We start from the raw sequence: 21,277 nt of genomic DNA on the forward strand, positions 1-21,277 counted from the left end.
GGGAAACATGATTTGCTACAGAGTGCTCTGTCCCGCTGATGAATAGCAACTAGTATGCCCTGTCCATAGATCACTGACCTTCCAAGTTGATGTATCCCACTCTCGTATGCGGGGATCTGACTCAGAGGCCCTGAGGAAGGCGTGTGTATCGAGTGTCCACGCGAGAGAGAAGTGGGATATGTATGATGTACGAGGCCCTTCATCATTTTTACATGACGCCTACCTTCCCAAATTGTACAGGTGAAACGTTTCAAGATACAAGGCTAGACCACGCGTTCACCATGAGGGAAAACTGCGACTGAGTATACGCCGACTCCTGATCTTCGAATGTTCGAACGGATGTGGAGCTCGAGATAAGGAGCGCCATTTTACTAGAAGCCAAGGTGGGCTTGGTGAGAGAATTTAATCCATTAGCTTGCCTCGTGCGTCTATAAACGCCCAGGACATGAGGCTGTTATCATAAGCGACTTCTTTACGATGACGATGCAAGTGCCTGGACATGGGTCTAACTCACGTTGCCACAGCTTTCCAGATATAGCCAAAGGAGTTCTTCTAACCTCTGGAGCGAGGATCTGCACGAAATATACTCAAATTGTGTGATGCGAATCAATGGTTGAAATAGGACTCTAAATTAGAAATTTGAGCCCTGGACATAGGCGTTGATGTCCACTGGAGGAAGATGAAATTAGTGTCAACTTACATTGATTCCCATCGTATTATCTCGAGCACTCTCGAGTACCTTTATGCGAAGCGTCCTTTCGCGAGACGAGATGACGAAGGGGTCGGGAATCTGCAGGAAAGTACACACATGAAAGTACCTTTGATGGCAGTCCCTGTGGGGTATCCCTCCAGCAAAGCGTCCATTGAAAGTGGCCAGTCTTATCAAAAGCTCAAAAGCCCAGCTGAAAATGTGTCTTTCGTGAAGAAGATTATACAAGCCGTCGAAACAGAGTGCGAGAAGAAGACGGCGGTTCGCCGATTTGAGAGCTGCCCATGAAACGTGGAAGCAACCACAGGCCAGCAGGATAAACATATAGCTATGACGTGGGTGATATCACCGACCTGCTTCCCAGTCAATGGCTTCCTCCATGACTCCCGTATGGCGGGATCACATTCACCTGAGAGGTGGAGGTAAATGGTGTTCATGTTTTACTAGAGTATCTATGGAAACAAGAAGCAAGTCAATGGGTGAAGTAGTGTAGAAACGCACAACGCATGAGCCTGCATAGCCTAAAAACACCCACAATCTCTCCAAAGTCCACCTCAACGTGCTCCACATCATCGGCATTCAGTAAGATGTCGAAGCTCATTTCAAATCACCGCACTCCGTTGAGTTGTTGAAGATTATGAGAGCTCGCATTTTTTATCCGGCAGACGACGGAGGGACTTCGCAGTGAGGTGCGGGCATTGGCAGTGTGGCGATGATTCTGATATTCATGCAGCGCTGGGAACACCGACTGCTCGATTGGATGCGATGGCATACATTCTGGAAGCTTTGACGACAAGAGTGAGGCGCATGTATGCACTGCAGAGGACAGTTGCAGGACAATAGGGTGCATTGGGGTACATTCTGGAAGCTTTAGAGGCAAGGGTGGGAGACATATGGGGGCGTGGGGGCGAACAGTGCCTGGGCGTCTATGAAAGTGAGGCAGGCAGCATAAAACGCACAGTGCATGTACCTCTGGAAGTTAGAGAAAGACACCTACAATCCCTCGAAGTCCTCCTCCTCGACCGCACCCAACGCCATCAACCTCCAGTAAATGTCGGAGCTCATTCCCATCACTACACCCCTACGAGAGTTCAAAGGCCATGAAGAACGCGTGACGGCAGTTGCAGTTTTCCTCGATAAACGACTGATGGTTACGGGCTCATTGGACAAGACGCTTCGTCTGTGGGATTTGAAGACAGGTAAAATGTTGAAGAAGATGGAGGGACATTGCTCTGAGGTGATGAGATTGGCGGTATCACGAGATGGCCAATTGGTAGCAAGCGGTCATTTTTACGGAGAAATCATCGTCTGGCACGGAGAAACTGGTGAATCTCTCACCAATATCAAGACGGCCCACACCAGTTCTATCAACTCGCTGGACTTTTCTCCTGATGGGACAGTGCTGGCCACTGGTTCAAAGGACAAAACGACTAAGCTATGGAACACCCAAACCTGGCGGCAGCAAGGAAATATAAAATGTTATAGTGACGTCAACTGCGTACGGTATTCGCCCTCTCATAATGGAGAACTTCTTGCTATCGCAGCCGACAATAATATCCAAATTTATAATCCAAACACGAAGGAACGTGTCGCATCCTTCAAGGGTCACGCACATAGGAACTTGTCACTCGCGTGGACGCCTGATGGCACACGCCTCCTCACAGGCGGTGACAAAAGCGATTCTACCATACACGAATGGGATGCATCCACCTGGAAGCAGGTCGATGATCCCTGGCTTGGCCACACTATGGCAATCACATCCATTGCCATAAATCCTGCTGGGACACTCGTTGCCTCCGTATCCGATGACCGACATGTCCGTCTTTGGCGGCTCTCAGATCGACGAACTATGGCTACCTTCAAGCACACATCCCAGACAGTATGCGTCACTTTTTCCGTGGACGGCAACCACATCCTCAGCGGAGGTGGCGATAAGATGATCTCAGAGTGGGCACCTCAGGGTATCTATCCAAAGGCATGTTTTTGTTCTTGACTCATATACCAAAAATTAAGCATGTTTGGTGCAGATTTTAGCCATCACGACAGCTCGCATTGCATGCATAGTTGGGGACTTGTCTACTGCCGAAAAACTGCTCACGCAAGATATCAACACCAATGTGAACAACCACACTGCCTACGCCCATCGCTCATTTGTTTTAGCCCGGAAACATGACTGGGACCACGCCCTTCAAGATGCAATCAAGGCGAGTTATATGCACTGATCATGGTCCTCATACAAAAGACTAACTAGATGGTGATACAGTCCATCAGAATTCAGCCCTCATATATAGGTTATATCTCCACGGGCATCGCCCTCTGCGGAAAAGGCAACATCTGGGGCGCGAGGGCAGCGTTTGATGTTGCATCCGTATACACTGACCAAAATTCAGAAACAATTCATTTCCTGCTCTTGATTAAGGTATGTTACAGTTGCCTCACACACTCTGCTTAATTCAGTGTTTCAGGTTATTGCGCTCTTCAATGCAGATCAACATGACGAGGCAAACCTGCTCCTCAAAGCGCTCACTAACAATTATCCAAATGCCGATACTCAGGCATGTCATATCGTTGAAGTAAGATTCGTGCAGCCACGCTGTGCCATCAAGACTGACCTTTGCAATCTCCCCATATTAGGCATATCTACGTGTTCAACTCGGAATAAATGCCTTGGATGGCGGACGTCACGGTGAAGCTGCTGACTATTTCACTGCTGCTCTCAACTCCAGCCATATATCAGATATTCATGAAACTTACGAGGATTTGATCGTGGTGCGTTGAGATGGTACATAACTAATGTTTTTCATATTGAGTGTCTCATCCAGCTCTTTGGCTGGGATCTCAAATCGTTGTGGCTCACTGCACACCAGAAACGATGTCATGCACTCTTTCGTGCACGTAAGCTTCAAGATGCCCTGAAATCATACCAATGCATGATGGACAATATCGACGATAGAACAAAGGCAAGCTGCCTCGAATGGTCCAAAGGCAAGTCTGGAGTTCGTAATGTTGCGCAGGCTATAATCCTCACCCGCATTTATTCAGCTTTCATGGAGGAATGCCGTGCACTCTGTCTTGCCATTGGAGATGCTGCCCTTGCTGCAAGCAAGTATGACCAGGTAATTGATCTCTGCTCGGCGGTGATCGACCTGGGTTTTGCATCCGACGTCATCTTTGCGAATCGCAGCAAGGCAAGGTTGGAAAGAATGCTATGGGAGGATGCGCTTCTCGATGCGCAGAAGGTGCGATGACATTCATGTTTTCGCAGTTTATGTTAACTTCGGCAATGCATAGGTCACCGAACTCAATCCTTCTTCTCACATTGGATACGAGTTGACGCATACAGCGCTGCATGGCGCGAAACGTTATGACGAAGCAATCGAGACCTTCAAAATCATGCTGTCCAAGTTGGAGAATTCTTCCGACCCGCAGGTACGAGGTAAGCCATAGACCACTCCTGCGTAATCTTGAAATGCATATCTCGTTCTGCAGATTTGCGTCAGCAGTATGTCTCTCCATCCGAAGTAGAAGACGCTATTCAAAATGCAGTCTCAATTGAACTCAGCAACGCCCCACTTCGTCTTCTCAACACCTATACGGGTCTTTTGTGCGACCGAACAACACAGATAAACTCGTTCAAAACAAGTCCAGAGTACAAAGAGCTTTTGTCATTCACAACAAAGCATTCAGATCTACAAATGGAACGCATCGAGGAAGTGGTAATGATGTACTTTCGTTGTGTCCTGCTATCACACAGGTGGGACGAAACGGAGGCGCTGCTGGAAAATATCCAGGATAAAGATGTGCGCGAGTTGGAAGGATTTGGAGGCATCGCAAAACTGCAGTCGTTCTGCAAAGTCGCTCGTAATGCAAGGTATCGCTGGGCATGGATGGATACATGCTGCATCGATAAGAACAACAATGTCGAACTTCAACAATCGATCAACACCATGTTTGTTTGGTACCGCCACTCAGCGCTTACCATCGTCTACCTATCCGATGTCCCTCCTGCATCCCAGCGCGGTGCACTAGCAAGGAGTGTTTGGAACAAACGAGGATGGACCTTTCAAGAATTTGTCGCTCCGAAAGCTGTTAGATTTTATCAGGAGGATTGGTCATTATATCTTGACGATCGCTCTTCCAATCACAAAGAGTCCCCTGCAATCATGGAGGAGTTGGAGGGTGCGACGGGCATAGATTCGCGGGCCTTGATCTCATTCCGTCCAGGGATGAGAGACGCTCGAGTGAAACTGCAATGGGCGTCATCACGCGTCACTACTTTGCAAGAAGACATCGCGTACTCGTTGTTTGGTATCTTCGGTGTCCACCTACCTGTCATCTATGGTGAGAAGAAGCAGAATGCGCTCGGGCGGCTCCTGCAGGAGATCGTGGCTAGATCAGGCGACATCACTGCCCTAGATTGGGTCGGACAATCGTCCGAGTTCAATAGCTGCCTTCCGGCCGACATTATCTCATATGCCGCCCCGCCATACGCCCTGCCATCATTGTCTGAAGATGAAATTCAGACAAGGGTCTCTTCATTGCGAAACATTGTGACTGTGGATTTGGCTTCGAAACTGTATAACCTGCTTGAGAACATGGCTACTCCCCGCTTTGCAAACTGCAGACTCCATCTGCCTTGCATTGCATTCCGTGTCACGGAAATCAGACGGAGGCGTGATCATGCTGCTCATCCCACGTATGGAGTCAAAGCAGATGGGCTTCGGGACTTGGTTATCACCACGAACGAGATGTTAATTCAGTTCTCGCGCACAAGGCCCACTCGACAGACATTCTTTCTTGTCCGTCCATGGGATCGTCGTCTCATCGAGCTACCTGACTTTGCAGAGCAGCCTGTCTCTGCAGACGAAGTGGAGAGTGTAGATGATTGGTCCGAGTCCGAGCATGCATTAGACGACACTGATGAGTCGTCCAGTAGTTTACCCGGAGAAGAGGAATTGTCAGTTGACTCGGAGGCTCACTTGCGATCATTGCGTTTGATGGTTCACCTTGGGCAGGAGTTCAGCGCACTTTTACTAGCGCAGCAACGTGTTGGAGAGTACAAGAGAATTGCATCAGACCATCATATCATTGCACAGGTCAAAGACACGGCTTCAATTGACATCATGGACATCAAGACCCTAGACATAGTGTAGCTATATGATTTTTATGACACAGTGATCTGCGAGTAGTGTTCGTTGATAATCGCATTTTCATGGTATCATACATCATACATACCTGTAAGTGACAGATCGTGCAACTCCTCGCAAATACAATCTGATTTTAAACGCAGAGTTAAGTGCATGCGAACGAGAGCAAAATGATATATCTGAATAATTCTTGTGATGGACTTTTAACTTCACTGTACTGCAATCATCCTACAGCCAGTCCGCATTCAACCAGCAACTGAAGACAAATCAACTCGGATTGCACAGCAAGAATCAAGCACGTCTTTCGACGACTCAACGAAGCATACGGTGATATTGGCCTTGACATATTGCACCGTGTCATCCTCATCCATATCAATACGAGCACAAAGAGCGACTTGTGTGTACAAGTGTATTAATAATGTTAATGTACAAAAGAAAACTACTCAATTTCCCTCTTTCAAGATGCAGCAACTCGTTGCGAGGGCAGCATTTTCATTGGCAACACGGAGTTCCCATTCCTCGTTGAGAGCTGAGGGTAACATGAGTGAGAATCATAGCATGAGTGACATCACTACTGAAAGACTACGACGTACTAGAAATCCAAGCAAGGAAGATGGCCTTCGTAGGCTCATCACTCATGCCCATCATGTATCGATATGAGTCGAGTGCTGCTCCAAATTGACCTCCCCGAATGAGTGCGTAGCATCGTTGCTGGTTTGCAATTTGCCACAAGGACTTGAGGTCCCAGCCGAAAAGCTGCACAGGCACGAGGTTTAGCGTGGATAATTGTGATTGTGTCGAGTCATATCAATGTACCATGACAAAACCCTCATACATAGAATGAATGTCTGACTTGGAAAAGAAAGCGCCAGCATTGACGGCGGCAGTAAAGTGGTCGACAGCTTCTTTGTAAAGGGTGCTATCCATGGCAATTATTCCCAGCTGGACTCGCAAATATGCCTGATGTGCGAAGCACAAAGCAATCAGTGAGCATGCGAACCTCAGGCTGCGCTTGGTCAAGTGTATGATACTTACTTCCACGACGCGAGAAGCAAGAGGATCGGCATTGGGACGGGCAGCTAGCTCTTGCATTGAACAATGCGATGGCCTGACAACCTCTAATAAAACATCGAAGATGAACCAAAGATTTACCTACTTTGATCAAGAAAAGAAATTGTGTCGTCAATGAATCTCCGTTGGTAGACGTGAATGCGAGATCAAATTCTGTCATCGCTTCTCGGACTTGTTTTTTCCCGCAGAGGGCAATGCCCTTAGAGACATAGCCTGCCAATGAAAGTTGAATGCTAACAGACTGTGTCACAATCAACGTTAAGGGTGACACGATGAGGAATGCCAGCGTACTTGCCTTGCTTGAATCATGGTCCCAGTCGAGTTTTCGCGCCATCACGAATGAACGGTTGGCATAGGAGGTATAGCTGTTAGCATCGACGTCGATCTCTTGCGTGAGTAATTGTTCTGCGGTAGTCAAGTCCCCTGTGATCCATACATTGTGGATTGTGGGGTCGATGGCTAGGATCTGATGAAGGAAGTGGCATGCTCGACTTGTGCAACATGGTTCAACATTGGAAGTCTTCAAATCAGAGGCTTGAACCTTGAAATCAAAAGATGCGAGTTGAGATGACGAAGGGACCGGGAAATCAGGAAGAAAGTACCTTTGCTACCTGTTCCTTTGGCAAAACATCCTCGGGTACTGCCCACTCTGAGATCCATCCATCGAGAAGGTGACGCAACGCACAAACTTGGAGTGCTTGAATATGATGATGCTTCGTCGATCTGGCAGCGACCAGAGGTGCACATTATCAAAAGATGTGGAAGCGAGAAGTGTGCCAGCAGGGTCAATGGCAATCATGGTGTGGATTGCGCCAGTATGAGCTGTCCAATAACCACGGACCTGCTTCCAGGTCGATGCATCCCACTCCAGTATACTAGCGGGATCAAGGCTAGCCGTGGAACTGCCACTGATTGAGAAAAGGTGTGTACCATCAGGCGTCCACGCGAGTGACGTTGAGTTGGATTGCCTCAAGTATGCAACGCGTCTCTCAGCATCTGGATCATAAATTTTGATTTCGCTCTCAGTTGCAATCGCCAGAAATTCACCAGAGGGCGAATACCGGATGCAATGGACAAAACGACCACAATCTATTTGATTTCCTTGTCGCATCCAAGTTTTCGTGCTCTACAATTTTGAGTCCTTTGAACCAGTTGCCAGCACGGTGCCATCAGGAGAAAAGTCCAATGCGTAGATCCGACTAGAGTGGGGTTTGAATATGATCAATCGATCAAGAGTGTTTCCGTGCCAGGCGATGACTTCTCCGTTGGTATCACCGCTTGCGATCAATTGTCCATCTCGTGATACCGCCAATGCACAAACATCACTGCAATGCCCCACCATCTTCTTCAACATTCCACCTGTCTTCAAGTCCCACATACGAAGCATCTTCTTTGAGCTGGTGACCATTCTTTGCCTATTCAGGCAAAACTACGACTGCAGTCACAGACAGTGCGTCATGGTCTTTGAACTCTCGAACGGGTGTGGGACTTAGAGCGAGCTGAGACATTTAACTGGAGATCGCTGAGGTAGACGTGGTAGAGTGATTGTAGGTGAAACTGCAGAGATGTATGGGCTAGGTGATTTCATCCTGCTTCGCAGCACGCCCAGGACATGAGGCTATTCATTCATTTTCATTTTGAGGTCCATGCGGCAGATAGAAGAGACATGCACGGTTTTGATTAGTCATGCATTGAACAGCAGGTGTGGTATTAAAATTTGGGACTTCATCAAAGCTTGAAGCTTGAATGCGGCCTAAGGTAGGCTTGGACTAGTAGAGGGATCTAATACTGCATTACTTTGCATCGTATATGTAAAACTAATACTACGCCTTGGCACGAACTCGACTTCACATCGGTTCCCTGACTTGATTTCTTGTCCGTGCAGACCACTGCAGAGTTTGGAGAAACTCGAAAGAACCGAGTAAGCTCCGACTGATAATAGGTACCATGAGCTCCATGTATGCCGTGATTCCCTCACTTATACTTCATCAAGACCTCACAGCTTCAGTATTTTCATCACCTCCAACACACATCTTATTCTTACTAGGTGTTGGTTTGAGATTTGAATACACTCCTCAGTTATTATATGTCAAAATTCGTCCCTGGCCATTTCAATGACCGCCCTCCACCCTTAGGAGAGGTCCCGAGCCACCCAGAACGCCCCCAGGACACTGAACTCGTGGTCACTGAAATGCTACAAGTCGTCGTCAATAGTATGTGTTACATATATCTTCATTTAGCACGTCACACGTACTGATTTCCTAAAGCAATTCTGGCCACAGTTTATTTTGTCATTACTCTCCTGTTTTGTTTCGCGACAGGCTCCGTGCCAGACCCGCTCGATGATACCCTCCAAGCCTTAGGCGAGGAGCCAGGCAATACAGAACAACCCCAGGATTCGGGAGAGACAAACCTCGTGACCGGTGAAACACTACAAGTCGCCATCAACTGTATGTGTCATGTACTTTCACAGCGCGTGGTTTCAATGATACCCTCCTAGCTTTGGGTGAGGATTTTAGCGACCAAGAACACACACAGGACCCGGGAGAGATCCACCTCAGTGGAGCGCAACAAGTCGTCATTACTGGTGTGTAATATTAATATCTGTTTAGCGCATATTGACGATTTCCAAGCCATTCGCGCAACTGATCTTACTCTCGGTCTCCGACGGATCCCTGCTGGCTTTCATGTGGTTGTCAAGGCTGACGGTGCTGAATGTCAGACAATCAATAAAGCTGCACACGTAGACCAGGCTGTCGTCGAATGGCACGAGCACATTTTTCTGTAAGTTCTCCTTCACTCCGTCTGTCCTGCAGGTATTGAGAAGACTTGAGGTCGTGCGAGCCATCTTCCAAGGTTCAGGTCAGCGTGTATGCTTCATATGAATCGGGTCCAATGCTCTGTCACGGAGAACTCCTCCGCACATTCGAGATCTCCGTCAGAGAATTACTGGATCGCAGCGCAAAATCGCATCGTGAGTATTGTCTATGGGAAATAACACCTGAGAGATGCTAACGAGTATCACAGCCATGATGTTTCAGCCAAAGCAGGAGGAAGTCGTATCCGCTTGCACTTCACTGTTCATGACAGTCCAGCAGCTACATTCTGATCAAAACGATGAAGCAGTTATTTGTCCCCTTACTACCGTGAGTGATCAACGCAGTCTGGCATTCTGATGCTGAGAGCTGTAACGTGCAGCTTAAATCTCACGATATGGATGCGTTAGCACTAATGACGGATGACGGACATTGTCTTCTTGCACGATACCGCAGGACGCAGAACAGTAGCGATCTCGACCAATCGATGAACCACTTTGAACGGGCCTCGGATCTCTGCCCCATAGATCATCCCTACCGCCCTGCGGTACTGTTCAATCTAGCCAACGCAAAGTTTATTAGATGCCAAGCTAACGGAACATACCTCGACCTCGACATATCTATCTCTCTTTTTCAAGAGGCACTTGATTTGCGTTCCATTGGTCATCCAGATCGACCCATCACCCAACTCCATCTTGCCATTGCTCTGTCTTCTCGCTTTGCGAAACGGGGATTTCGGACGGATGCTGATGCAGCTAAAGAGTTACTGGGCGAAGTCCTCAACGTCTGCCAAACCGACAGCCACATCTACAGAGCAGCTTTGATCGTAATCGCAACATACGCTCTGCGTTCTGCTGAAAGCATTGATGCGACTGATCTTGGGCAGGAGCCGTCCGCCGTATCCATGGTTCCGTTATCGCTGAATGAACTTGCTCATCGAGCACAGCAGTGTTTGCAGAGAGATGAACCGCGTGCCTTAGATGAAGTGATATCACTTTATCATGATGCACTGGGATACTACACCACCGGGCATGCTTACCGAGGAGGATTGCTAGGTAATCTGGCTATACTGCTGCAGACTCGCTTTAAGCGTCGAGGCAATAACAAAGACTTGGATCAGGCTATCACACTTCTCAGGGAAGCGCTGGCCCTGCGCCCGGTCGGTCACCCAGATCGGTCCATATCATTAAATAACCTTGCGAATAAACTCTCCACCCGCTTTGAGCACCGGGGCAACGGCGAAGACTTGGACGAGGCTATTACACTTAACACGGAAGTACTGACCTTGCGCCCGGTCGGTCACACATATCGGTTTATGTCATTAAATGACCTCGCGATTCGATTTGCCATCCGCTTTGAGCACCGAGGTAATGACGAAGACTTGGATGAGGCTATCGCACTTCAAAGGGAAGGACTGGCCTTATTCCCGGTCGGTCACACAGATCGGTACAAGTGTTTGCATAACCTTGCTAATCACCTCTCCACCCGCTTTGAGCACTTTCTCGTTATGCTCAACGACGAGCTCGGTCTTTCACCCTCGTTCATAACTATACCCTGGACTTATCACCAAACTATCTCTCGTCATTCTCTCTTATTTTCATTCCTTCGCCCCAAAAGCAGTCAAATACCCAACGGTTCTCGTCATTCCTGTGCACGGCGAGCTCCCTATTACTACCTTCATTCAAAAACTAACATACTCTTACTCATTTCCGTTATTCCTACCCTGTCAGGCTCAGCGCCACCATTCTTCGTCTCACTGAACCTTCACGTTCGTAATAATCAAGGACCCTTACTCTTTTGTAGATAAAATACGGCCTTGTAGACTCACTTTGAACGTTGGTTGATTTCCCCACTACGAACTCGCGTCAGATCCTAAGAACAGTCCTATCGCCTCGAGCCACGCAATTCCCTTATCGGACTCAACGTCAGCCTTATATAGTGGAGGACTGGAATGGAACTGTAGAGGAAATCCGCAAGATCGAAGGCTTTTCTCGCTTCCTCCTTCCCCCCCTATTCTCCGATCTTCAAGATGCAGCTCGTGGCGGGCCTATCATCGTGCTCATTGCTAGCGAGTCATCTTGCCATGCCATTATCATCCCGCACAAGCAACCTCCGACTAGCATTCAACTCCCCACTGATTTGCAGAAACTCGCCAAATTGGTGCCCGCACTCCGAAAGGCAGTTGGAAAGGAGGCTGGTCCTAAAGGGAACCAACCAGCGCTGATAAAAGCTTTGAGAGAGTTGTGGGACGTCGTCGTCTGCCCAGTGGTGGAGAATCTGGACAGATTTGCACCACGAGGTTCCCGAATATGGTGGTGCCCGACGTCTCTCTTCAATTTCTTGCCGTTGCATGCTGCTGGCGAGTACAGGGCAAAGGGAAATTCCCTTTCGCGGCACTATATCTCTTCATACACACCATCACTTACCGCGCTAATCAAGGCTCGCGGAAGTCATGACAGGTACTCGTCGGTTCCCTTCGTTGCCATTGGTCAGGATTGCCCAGCCGGCGCCTCTTTCATTTTGGATGCTGTGGAGCCTGAGCTGGAATTGGTGCGGAGGCTTTTGCCCCCTCCCCCCACTGTTTCCTTTACCAAGATAACCAGTGTTGATGCCAGGAAATCGAGAGCACTGTGCTCATTGCGAGACAATACTTGGCTTCATCTTGCATGTCATGGAACACAGAAATTTGACGAACCATTCAGGTCGGCCTTTCTTATGCGCGACCAGCCGCTTTCGCTGCTCGACATCACACAAACGGATCTGTCTCGTCACGAATTTGCATTTCTTTCTGCCTGTGAAACCGCAGTCGGTACCTTTAGTACACCTGATGAAGTGATACATCTAGCGGCTGGTCTGCAATTTGCTGGGGTCAAGAGCGTCGTTGGGACATTATGGAAGGTTAACGATAGTACTGTGCAGCGCTTGGTCGAAGCATTCTACAAAAACTTTTGCGGGGATGGCACGATGAATTCCAAACGAGCTGCCCGGGCGCTGCATCAAGCAGTCCAGTCATTGGCTTGTGACACGGACATGCCCTTGGACCAGCGCATAGTGTTCGTACACATTGGTATATGATAAATTTCGTGCGTTTTCCTACCTTGTTGATTAAAGCATTCTTGACGACTTCGCATGTAGCATCCAGTCATTGCCACACGCAACTTGCTGCCAAGGACTTCGATGTTCCAGACTTTGAGACTGTATACCTACGGGATATGTACACCCAATTTCAGCTTCAATTTGTATTTTGTAATTTGTTACCTCGGAGCCAGAGGTTATCGCCACTAAGATGGTCGATTTATGGGTGACTCGTGAGAATGAAGTTGCACGACGCGTAACACCTCGGTCCTCATGGAAGTAATAGTCGAATGTCTGAATCGCCAAAATCCAATACTTAATAAGTACTTATGAAGAGCTTGGAAGACAGACCACTATAGATGAATGGAAATATGTGCTTAAGGGTTTCCAGGCACGCCCTCTGCTACCAGTGAGCTCTGACTTGACACTGACGTGCCCCAGGACGAGCATAAGTCCAAATGATGAGAAATTCCAATTCAAAGCTTCATTGCTGACATGCGTTTATTTCCTCACAAACCTTGTCTTCATCTGTAGATGATCATTCAACTCGAAAGCACAAGAAGGAAGAGGCACTGGCTCTGCAATGTTCAGGTCCTTCAGGAGGAGGGAAACACTTTTTCGAATCGTTTTGGATACAGAAAATTTGTAGCTAACTGTGTACGGTATGTGAAATCCACTGGCCTCCTAGTGACGCCTCAACGCGATTTTTTTTACCTCACAATTGTACAAACTGTGTTTGCTGTGTAGTGCATCTTCATTCAATGTCCAACACCGCAGAATATAATCTAGAGATTAGAGGTAGAGCGGGATAGAAAGGATCTAACAGGTAAGAGCAAGTCTCAGTCTCTAGAAAGAACTCATATTGACGAAGCGTGTACCTAACAGGTAAGAGCAACTATGCTAAGTCAGTTATGTGTAACAATAACGGTAAAGGTGTAGACTCACATCTCAGTCTCTAGAAAGAACTGAGACGCTCGCAACGGTTGGGCGCTAGTATTTATATGGTAAGCGCTCTCAATTATTTTGAAGGTAAAAATTTACTTTGGACCATTTTGGTCCCGACGTCAACAGGTACTCCCTGTTCCTTCCGTCCCCGGCACACTTCTTGCGCTCGTACCCTCTACTCCTCCTCCCATTCCTCTCCGGCTTCGGTATCTTCAGACTCAGCAGAATTGGATGTCAATACTCCCCCTCGAGTGCAAGCCAGGCTCATTCGCGTGCGTAGCTTCTGAAGGCGTGGACGAGGGAGTGCCTTGGTGAAGGCGTCAGCTATGTTGTCCTCGCTGGGGCAATAGTGGAGCTTGAAGATGCCGTCCTTGACGTGGGATTGGACGAAGTGGTAACAGAGGTCAATGTGCTTAGTGCGGGACTGAAACTTCCCATTCGTTGTGAGGGCTATGGCTGCCTGATTGTCACAGAAGATGGGAATTGGTTGGGGGGCAGGGTCGTAGAGTTCGCTGATCAGCAACTGAAGGTAAAGTAGCTCACGTACCACACTCGTCAGGGCGATATACTCAGCCTCTGCGGTGGATAGGGCTATCAGTGGTTGCTTGTGGGCGCTCCAGGTGACGGGACCACCATTCAGGAGGACAATATACCCGCTCATGGAGTGCCTGTGGGGCTGGGACACCCAATCAGCATCGATGTATGCCTCGAGCCCTCCGTCTGTTGAGCCTAGGATGAGTTCATACTCACTTGTGCCTTTTAGGTAGCGCAGTGTCTGCTTACATGCCTCCCAGTGTGCTCTCCCTGGGTTCCGCATAAACTGGGACAGCGTTGCAACTGCAAATGCTATGTCCGGGCGGGTGCTTGTTGCTGCATACATCAGCGACCTGATGGCCCGCTGATATGGTACGTCCCGCATAGCCTCCAGCTCCGTAGTGGTTCCTGGTCCCTGCTCAACTGACAAGGTAAGTCTGGTCTCCATTGGCGTTTGGGCACTTTTGGCTTCATTTAGGTAGAACCATTCGACGACAGTGTCGACGTAGGCCTTCTGGGATAGGGTTAAGGTACGTCCTGCTTGGTCTCTCGTTACCTTCAGCCCCAGTAACCAATTCAGCTCCCCCAGGTCCGAGATCTTGAAGAATCGCTTAAGGTCCTCCTTGAAGCGGTGTATGTGGGAGATATGGTTAGCGGTGATGGCCATGTCGTCAACAGAGACAGTGATGATGATATGCTCGTTCGGAGCTCGTTTGTAGTAAACGGCCTGGTCCACTTTCGACCGGGTAAACCCTAGATCCTTGAAGACTCCTGCCAACTCTTCCGCCCACTCGAACCCGGCCTGTTTCAACCCCGGCAGGCTCCTCCTCAACCTCAAAACTTTTCCCTTCTGGCCCTCCTTCAGGTATCCTGGCGGCACGCGCATGTAGATTTCCTCCTGGACAGTAGCATAAAGGTACGCACTTTTTATATCGACTTGATGGATCTCCCAGTCGTTCTGAGCCGCCATTGTCAGAGCCGTTCGAATCGTGATCATATTGGCGGTGGGTGCGAAGGTGTCAAAATAGTCGACGCCATACTGTTGCCGTTGTCCATTCGCCACGAGGTGCGCTCGAAGCTTGAGCTTCTCTCTGTCCGGTCCGTGTTTGGTTGCCAGCACGAAGTGGCACGGTATGACGTTGGCACCTCTAGGTAAGTCAGTTACTTCCCACGTGCCTAGCTTCTCTAACTGGCTGATCTCGTAGTCAACTGCCTCTTGCCACTCTGCTCTGTCCGGCCCATTCAGCGCCTGCTGTAATGTGGGCTCTGGCTCCACGGTCGCCAAGGCTAGCTCTAGGTGAGCCTTTTCGTCGAGTAGGTCTACTTCTGACGCTTCTTCTAACAGCTTCTTCATCGCCAATGAGGCGGTCTCCTTCGACGTCTGGCCCTTCTGGAGCTTGGTGTAGTAGCCAGGCGGTTCCCTGGCGCGGGTGGATCTCATGGTCGAAGGTGGTGGGTAGATGGACTGGGCGGATGGTGAGTCGTGCTGCCCAGGTGTAGTAGTAGCAGTAGCAGTCGCAGTCATGGTCGCAGGTGCGGACTCCCCCTTGTCCAGGACATCTTCAGCAACCACCACCCCTAAGGGTGCAAAGGTGAGGTTTCTCTCTATGGAAACTCGCCTTTTAGAGGGCCAGTACACTCTGTAACCCTTGCTTTCAGCATCCACCCCTATGAAAACCGCCTCCTCCGCCTTCGCATCCAGCTTCCCCACCTCCAACAGGTGGACATAGACGGTAGCCCCAAACTTGTGTGCATGGGCCAGGCTGGGCTTGCGCTGATGCACAAGCTCGTAGGGCGTAGTTCCAGGGGTCGCCCTCGACGGTAAGCGATTTTTCAGCCAGGTGGCATAGTTGATGGCCTCAGCCCACAGAAATTTTGGCAAGTCTTTTGCCAGGAGCATCGCACACGCATGTTCGACGATCGTGCGGTTCAGGTGCTCAGCCACGCCGTTCTGTTGAGGTGAGTGGTGGACCGTCAGTTGTCGCTCGATCCCACGCTGACGCAGGTATTCATTGAACTCTGCGCTCAGGTACTCTCCCCCTCAGTCCGAACGGACTTTCTGCAGCTTGGTGCCCGGCCTCTGGCGTTCTAACCATGCCTCATACTCCTTGAAGGCGGTAAGTGCCTCACTTTTCAGTTTCAGGAACTGAATGCGGGTCTGCCTGCTGTAGTCATTGGTGAAGCTGATGTAATACAGCGACCCGTTGATGCTGGCTGTCTGCGCCGGGCCCCACAAGTCTGTGTGGACGAGTTCGCCGTAGGTGAGTGCTCGTGTCGTCGCCTCGTCTGGGAACGGCTTCCTCGCTGATTTGGCCTTAACGCAGATGTCGCAGAACACCGGTGTGGAGCTGGTGTCCAACTGGACACCGGTTATAAGGCCCTTCTTCATGGCGTCCATGACAGCTGGCTGGGACGCATGTCCCATGACGCGGTGGAGGTCCACAATGGTGAGTTTCATCTGCACAATGTTCGCAAGGTGTTTCTGACGGCCTGCAGCTATGCTGTAGAGTCCTTGAACCTGGGGGATCTTGGCAATGACTTGGTGTTCAGGTGCCTTCAAGAGGATCTGGCACATTCGGCCTTCAAACAGGACCGCTAGGCCTGCCTGGGTGATTTGGTTCATGGAGATGAGGGTGAACACCATCTTTGGTGCGTACAATGTGTTCTTCAGGGTGACAGGCGTGCGTTTCTGACCCAACGGTAGCTCCACCTTCACATCCCCACGCCTGATCGCGCTCACTGTCGAGCCGTCGGCCGTATGAATATCTTGGGGGCTGATGGGCACGAAGTTGAGGAACTTCTCTCAGTCCGGGCAGAAGTGGGACGTGGCCCCAGAGTCGACGATCGCTCCCCGTTTGCCGACGGGTACCATCAAGTCTTTGGCAACGCTTGCCAAGTCTGAGGTAATGAAGGCGTATTCATCGTCCTTGGGCTCCGTCTCTGCAGCAGCATTTGCTGCCTGCTTCCCACCCTTCTCCCCCTTATGGCTCTGCTGATTCGGCCCCTGGCCCTCTTTTCCTCCCCCTGGGCGCCAGCAATCGGACTTATAGTGTCCTTTTCGGTCGCAGTTATAGCAAGTGATCTCTGGGTTCGTCGTTTTGCTCATTGATGATGCCTTGCCCTTTCCTCTGCTCTCCCTGGCTGACAGGGCCGAGTCTTTGGACTTCTTGGAGGGGCACCGGTCTGTGAGAAGGCGGTGCTCATATTCTTCGCTAATGATATTGATGAGCTCGTAGGACGACAAGGGGACCTTGGTGATTTTGGCGGCCACATTAATAGATGACAGGAGAGGTCGGTATGATTTTGGGAGTGAGCCAAGGATGATCGCGTGAAAGTCAGTGTCTTGTACCGCTGCACCCATGCCCACTAATAACTCTCTTAAGCGCAGCATTTCTGAGAAGTGCGCTTTGACATCTCCCCCCTCTTTGCACCTGGTGTCCTGCAAACGGCGTCGCAGGTCTATTTGGACGAGCTCGGTCTTACCCTCGTGGATCTGGCATATCTCTGCCCAGACCTCTGAGGCAGCTGCGGACTTCTGTATGCGCAGGAGTAGACGATCAGTAATAGTACTGAATATTTGTTGCTTGACCAGTGAGTTCTTTGGTCGTATTCATCCATGAGTCTATCGCGCTCATCGATCTCCTTCTCGGTAGGTGTCGAACCATCGGACTTCTGTGGAAGTCCCGTTTTCTCATCTATGACAAATGGTAATGGTTCGGCTGCACGACCGTCTAGATATTGCATCAAACCTCGGGCACTGATTGCCGTTGATCTTCTTTCCTTATAGGTAATCCAGTTCGTGCTGTCTTCGGCAAGCTTCGGGACATTGAACAAGGTGGACGTGCTGGCGGGGAGCGTAGTATCGGCGGTCATGGCAGGGCTCATAACCTCTAGAGATTAGAGGTAGAGCAGGATAGAAAGGATCTAACAGGTAAGAGCAAGTCTCAGTCTCTAGAAAGAACTCATATTGACGAAGCGTGTACCTAACAGGTAAGAGCAACTATGCTAAGTCAGTTATGTGTAACAATAACGGTAAAGGTGTAGACTCACATCTCAGTCTCTAGAAAGAACTGAGACGCTCGCAACGGTTGGGCGCTAGTATTTATATGGTAAGCGCTCTCAATTATTTTGAAGGTAAAAATTTACTTTGGACCATTTTGGTCCCGACGTCAACAGGTACTCCCTGTTCCTTCCATCCCCGGCACACTTCTTGCGCTCGTACCCTCTACTCCTCCTCCCGTTCCTCTCCGGCTTCGGTATCTTCGGACTCAGCGGAATCGGATGTCAATATATAAATCGTGCTGATTGACGTCAATGCGGACAACAAAATGTTTCTCAAGCATTTCAAAAAACCGGTCCCTACCCTGGTTTAAGACTGCTTGTCAATAATCTACTACACTAAGTGAACGCGGAGTAAATAAATCGAGCAGCCTTGGGGTCAGCACCAAGCCCGCGTGCCCCCGGGCCGTGGCCCCACAACAATAACTCGATGTTGTCTGCACCGTCACAGTGGCTCATATATACTTACTGCTCCGCGTGAAGATCACCATACATAATAGTTACACGCTTAATCTGTAACCCACGACCATTGAATAAAATAACATACATACATGTGGACTGGCTGTGCGAGTGCGTTTTCCAGGAGGAGCATGAGTTGCACTGGCACACCGCTTGCTCAGGTATTTACGAATCAGCTGGATGGCCTCAGGATCGTCCTGTGCATTAATGATTTGCTCGCATTCCTCGTCAGTCTCTGCTTCACGCAGGTGGTCATAGTAAGTAGTGCGCCTGACTTGCACATGTCTCCCTAAGTGTCATCGACAGACACAGCAATATAAGTTGGACATAGTATCACTCGTATAGGTCTAGTTTCGGACCAAGAATGATTCCATTGAGAAAACAAAGGCTTGTTGAATTAGCTAGTATATGTACCTAGTAGATATAGGCCTAGTACTAAGAAGGATCAGTAAGTCGTAGGCATCAACTAAGCCAGAGTATACACAACCTGAGTGCAATTGAAGATGTGAGTGCAATGTGATTGCAATGCAAAGTCGTGAAATCCGTGTAGTTGCGACACAAATGCGAAGGGAATGCAGAGTTCAAATGTTCACGCAAGGTGGATGTGTTTGCATGTGCTGCACTCGCAAGAAAACAGGCGTCCATTGGTTATCAACTCTATCTACACGATTTGGCACTTTGTGTAATACTCTCGCACGCTCTCACGTGCTCCCGCACTGACTGGTGTCCTGCATGATGTGGGAATCATGCATGGACATGAATACTAGGTGACCCTCAAAAGACAAAGTCTGTTAGCTTAGTCCTCAGACTAGTCAACCCATACCTTGGTTTCAAACCATGGTTCATATTTCCAGTTTTCCCCAAGTTTCATGATCTGAATACGTTTTGACGGAAAAAGTCTAATGTGAGATGGGAATCACATTTAGACCTAGTTGATGTGAGAAGAGAAATGGAGGTTAAGGTATAGCCTTGCCTTTGGCTTATTCACTTTGGCTAGAGAAAACCATAGAGAAAAGTACAAAGCCTATAAAAAACCTATCCAAAAAGACCATGTTTCAATTCCTGCCAACTGTCTTATTTTTGCTACCTACTTTTCTCTAGTGTTTCTTTACTTTACTTTTTCATTAGGATGCTTTGACTCACCTGACACTTCATAAAATTGTACCCATAGGGTATGATGTCATAAGACTCCACAGATACTCCTGCAGGTATTCTGTTGAAAGATATTATGTCATCAAGCTCTAGATTATTCTACTCTGCAATGACATCATTCATGATGTCATTTCCTTCTAGAATATTCTGCTCCACAATGACTCACTCTGACTCACTCATGGAAGGTTCTGGAATCTTTTGCTCCACAATGATGTCACTCTTGATGTCATTATGATGTCATTACTCCACATTCCAGAATGTTCTGCTCCACAATGATGTCATAGCTCCATCTTTCACTTGTATTTTATTCTTTTATTGGGTTTGACCCAATATTTTGATTGGTCCTCCTTATTTTTTATTGTTTGTGAACCTAGGTTACTTTCCCACACAAAATGTATATAAGGAGAGCCCATTCTCCCCCAAAAAAATATGATCTCCCATTTGTAGCAATCTGCCTCTCAGATATTTCACTTGCAAAGTTAGTCCCTTTGAAGTGAGACAAGTGCAGGGAAAAGAATTCCCTTGAGATTATAAGTTTCTTACCTTAGAAACTTATTAGTGCCATAGACCAAGCGTTCTTGGTCATATATATTGTCTTTGAGACCCCTTTGTCTCATTGCTCTGTGCCCTTTGACTAAGCAATCTTAGTCATCTATCATATTGTTGAGACCACGTCTCACTAGTAGTCCCATAGACCAAGCGATCTTGGTCAAGTTATAGTCCCCTTTGTTCAAGCGATCTTGAACATATATCATATATTTGAGACCATTGTCTCACAGTCAGGTGTCCATAGACCAAGCGATCTTGGTCATATTTCGTATATTTGAGACCACGTCTCACTAGTTCCAGTATCCAAGTCCAGAGCCTAGAAGGAGATTTCCTAGGCAAATACATTCCAGAAACCGAATTACGTGTCTAGAAGCTTATTCCTAGACAAGAGATTTGAGTTTCAATAAAGAAAAGTAAAGCTCTGGCTAGGTTGATCTTGACAAAGATTAGTTTAGCGAGCCTCCCAAGAACTCACACATTATCTACTACAAAATAGGAAAAGTCGTAGACCGTGTTAATCGAGGACTGGCAAGCAGTCTTATCCAAAGTGTAATTGTGGTGTCATTACATTTACACGACTTTATATAAGACCCTCGGTTATTAAGACACCGGTTTTCACTGGGAATCAGGAGCCACCAACTCAGTGATCACACAATGAATGGAGATGATAGATTTGCCTAATGACCCTGCCAAGTGCCAACAGCCCATTCTACCAAGTATACAATACTGAGCATCGACTGCGGCGACAGTATAAAGGCAAG

The 21,277-nt window shown here is 48.5% G+C and overlaps 3 protein-coding genes across 3 annotated transcripts; 2 read left to right on the forward strand and 1 right to left on the reverse strand.

Annotated features, from left to right (window-relative positions):
• Positions 1 to 1,760: 1,760 nt before the first annotated feature.
• EDB93DRAFT_1250323 (uncharacterized protein) lies at positions 1,761 to 5,862 on the forward strand (the record flags this gene model as incomplete). Its single annotated transcript, XM_041452996.1, has 9 exons — positions 1,761 to 2,670; positions 2,723 to 2,826; positions 2,870 to 2,917; positions 2,973 to 3,128; positions 3,175 to 3,282; positions 3,344 to 3,478; positions 3,532 to 3,948; positions 4,001 to 4,145; positions 4,199 to 5,862. The coding sequence occupies 9 exons, from the start codon at positions 1,761 to 1,763 to the stop codon at positions 5,860 to 5,862; spliced, it is 3,687 nt and encodes a 1,228-aa protein (XP_041307704.1).
• A 437-nt stretch (positions 5,863 to 6,299) lies between these two features.
• EDB93DRAFT_1250324 (WD40-repeat-containing domain protein) lies at positions 6,300 to 8,038 on the reverse strand (the record flags this gene model as incomplete). Its single annotated transcript, XM_041452997.1, has 6 exons — positions 6,300 to 6,385; positions 6,450 to 6,612; positions 6,673 to 6,816; positions 6,892 to 6,974; positions 7,009 to 7,393; positions 7,613 to 8,038. The coding sequence occupies 6 exons, from the start codon at positions 8,036 to 8,038 to the stop codon at positions 6,300 to 6,302; spliced, it is 1,287 nt and encodes a 428-aa protein (XP_041307705.1).
• A 2,192-nt stretch (positions 8,039 to 10,230) lies between these two features.
• EDB93DRAFT_1226334 (CHAT domain-containing protein) lies at positions 10,231 to 13,167 on the forward strand (the record flags this gene model as incomplete). Its single annotated transcript, XM_041451219.1, has 4 exons — positions 10,231 to 10,505; positions 10,704 to 11,377; positions 11,626 to 12,826; positions 12,879 to 13,167. 3 exons carry the CDS (start codon positions 10,231 to 10,233, stop codon positions 12,816 to 12,818), a joined length of 2,142 nt encoding a protein of 713 aa, XP_041307706.1. The 3' UTR covers positions 12,819 to 12,826; positions 12,879 to 13,167.
• Positions 13,168 to 21,277: the final 8,110 nt, after the last annotated feature.

Source organism: Suillus bovinus, assembly GCF_016758785.1.
Source record: "Suillus bovinus strain UH-Sbo-P2 chromosome Unknown EDB93scaffold_27, whole genome shotgun sequence".
Taxonomy (NCBI): Eukaryota; Fungi; Basidiomycota; class Agaricomycetes; order Boletales; family Suillaceae; genus Suillus; species Suillus bovinus.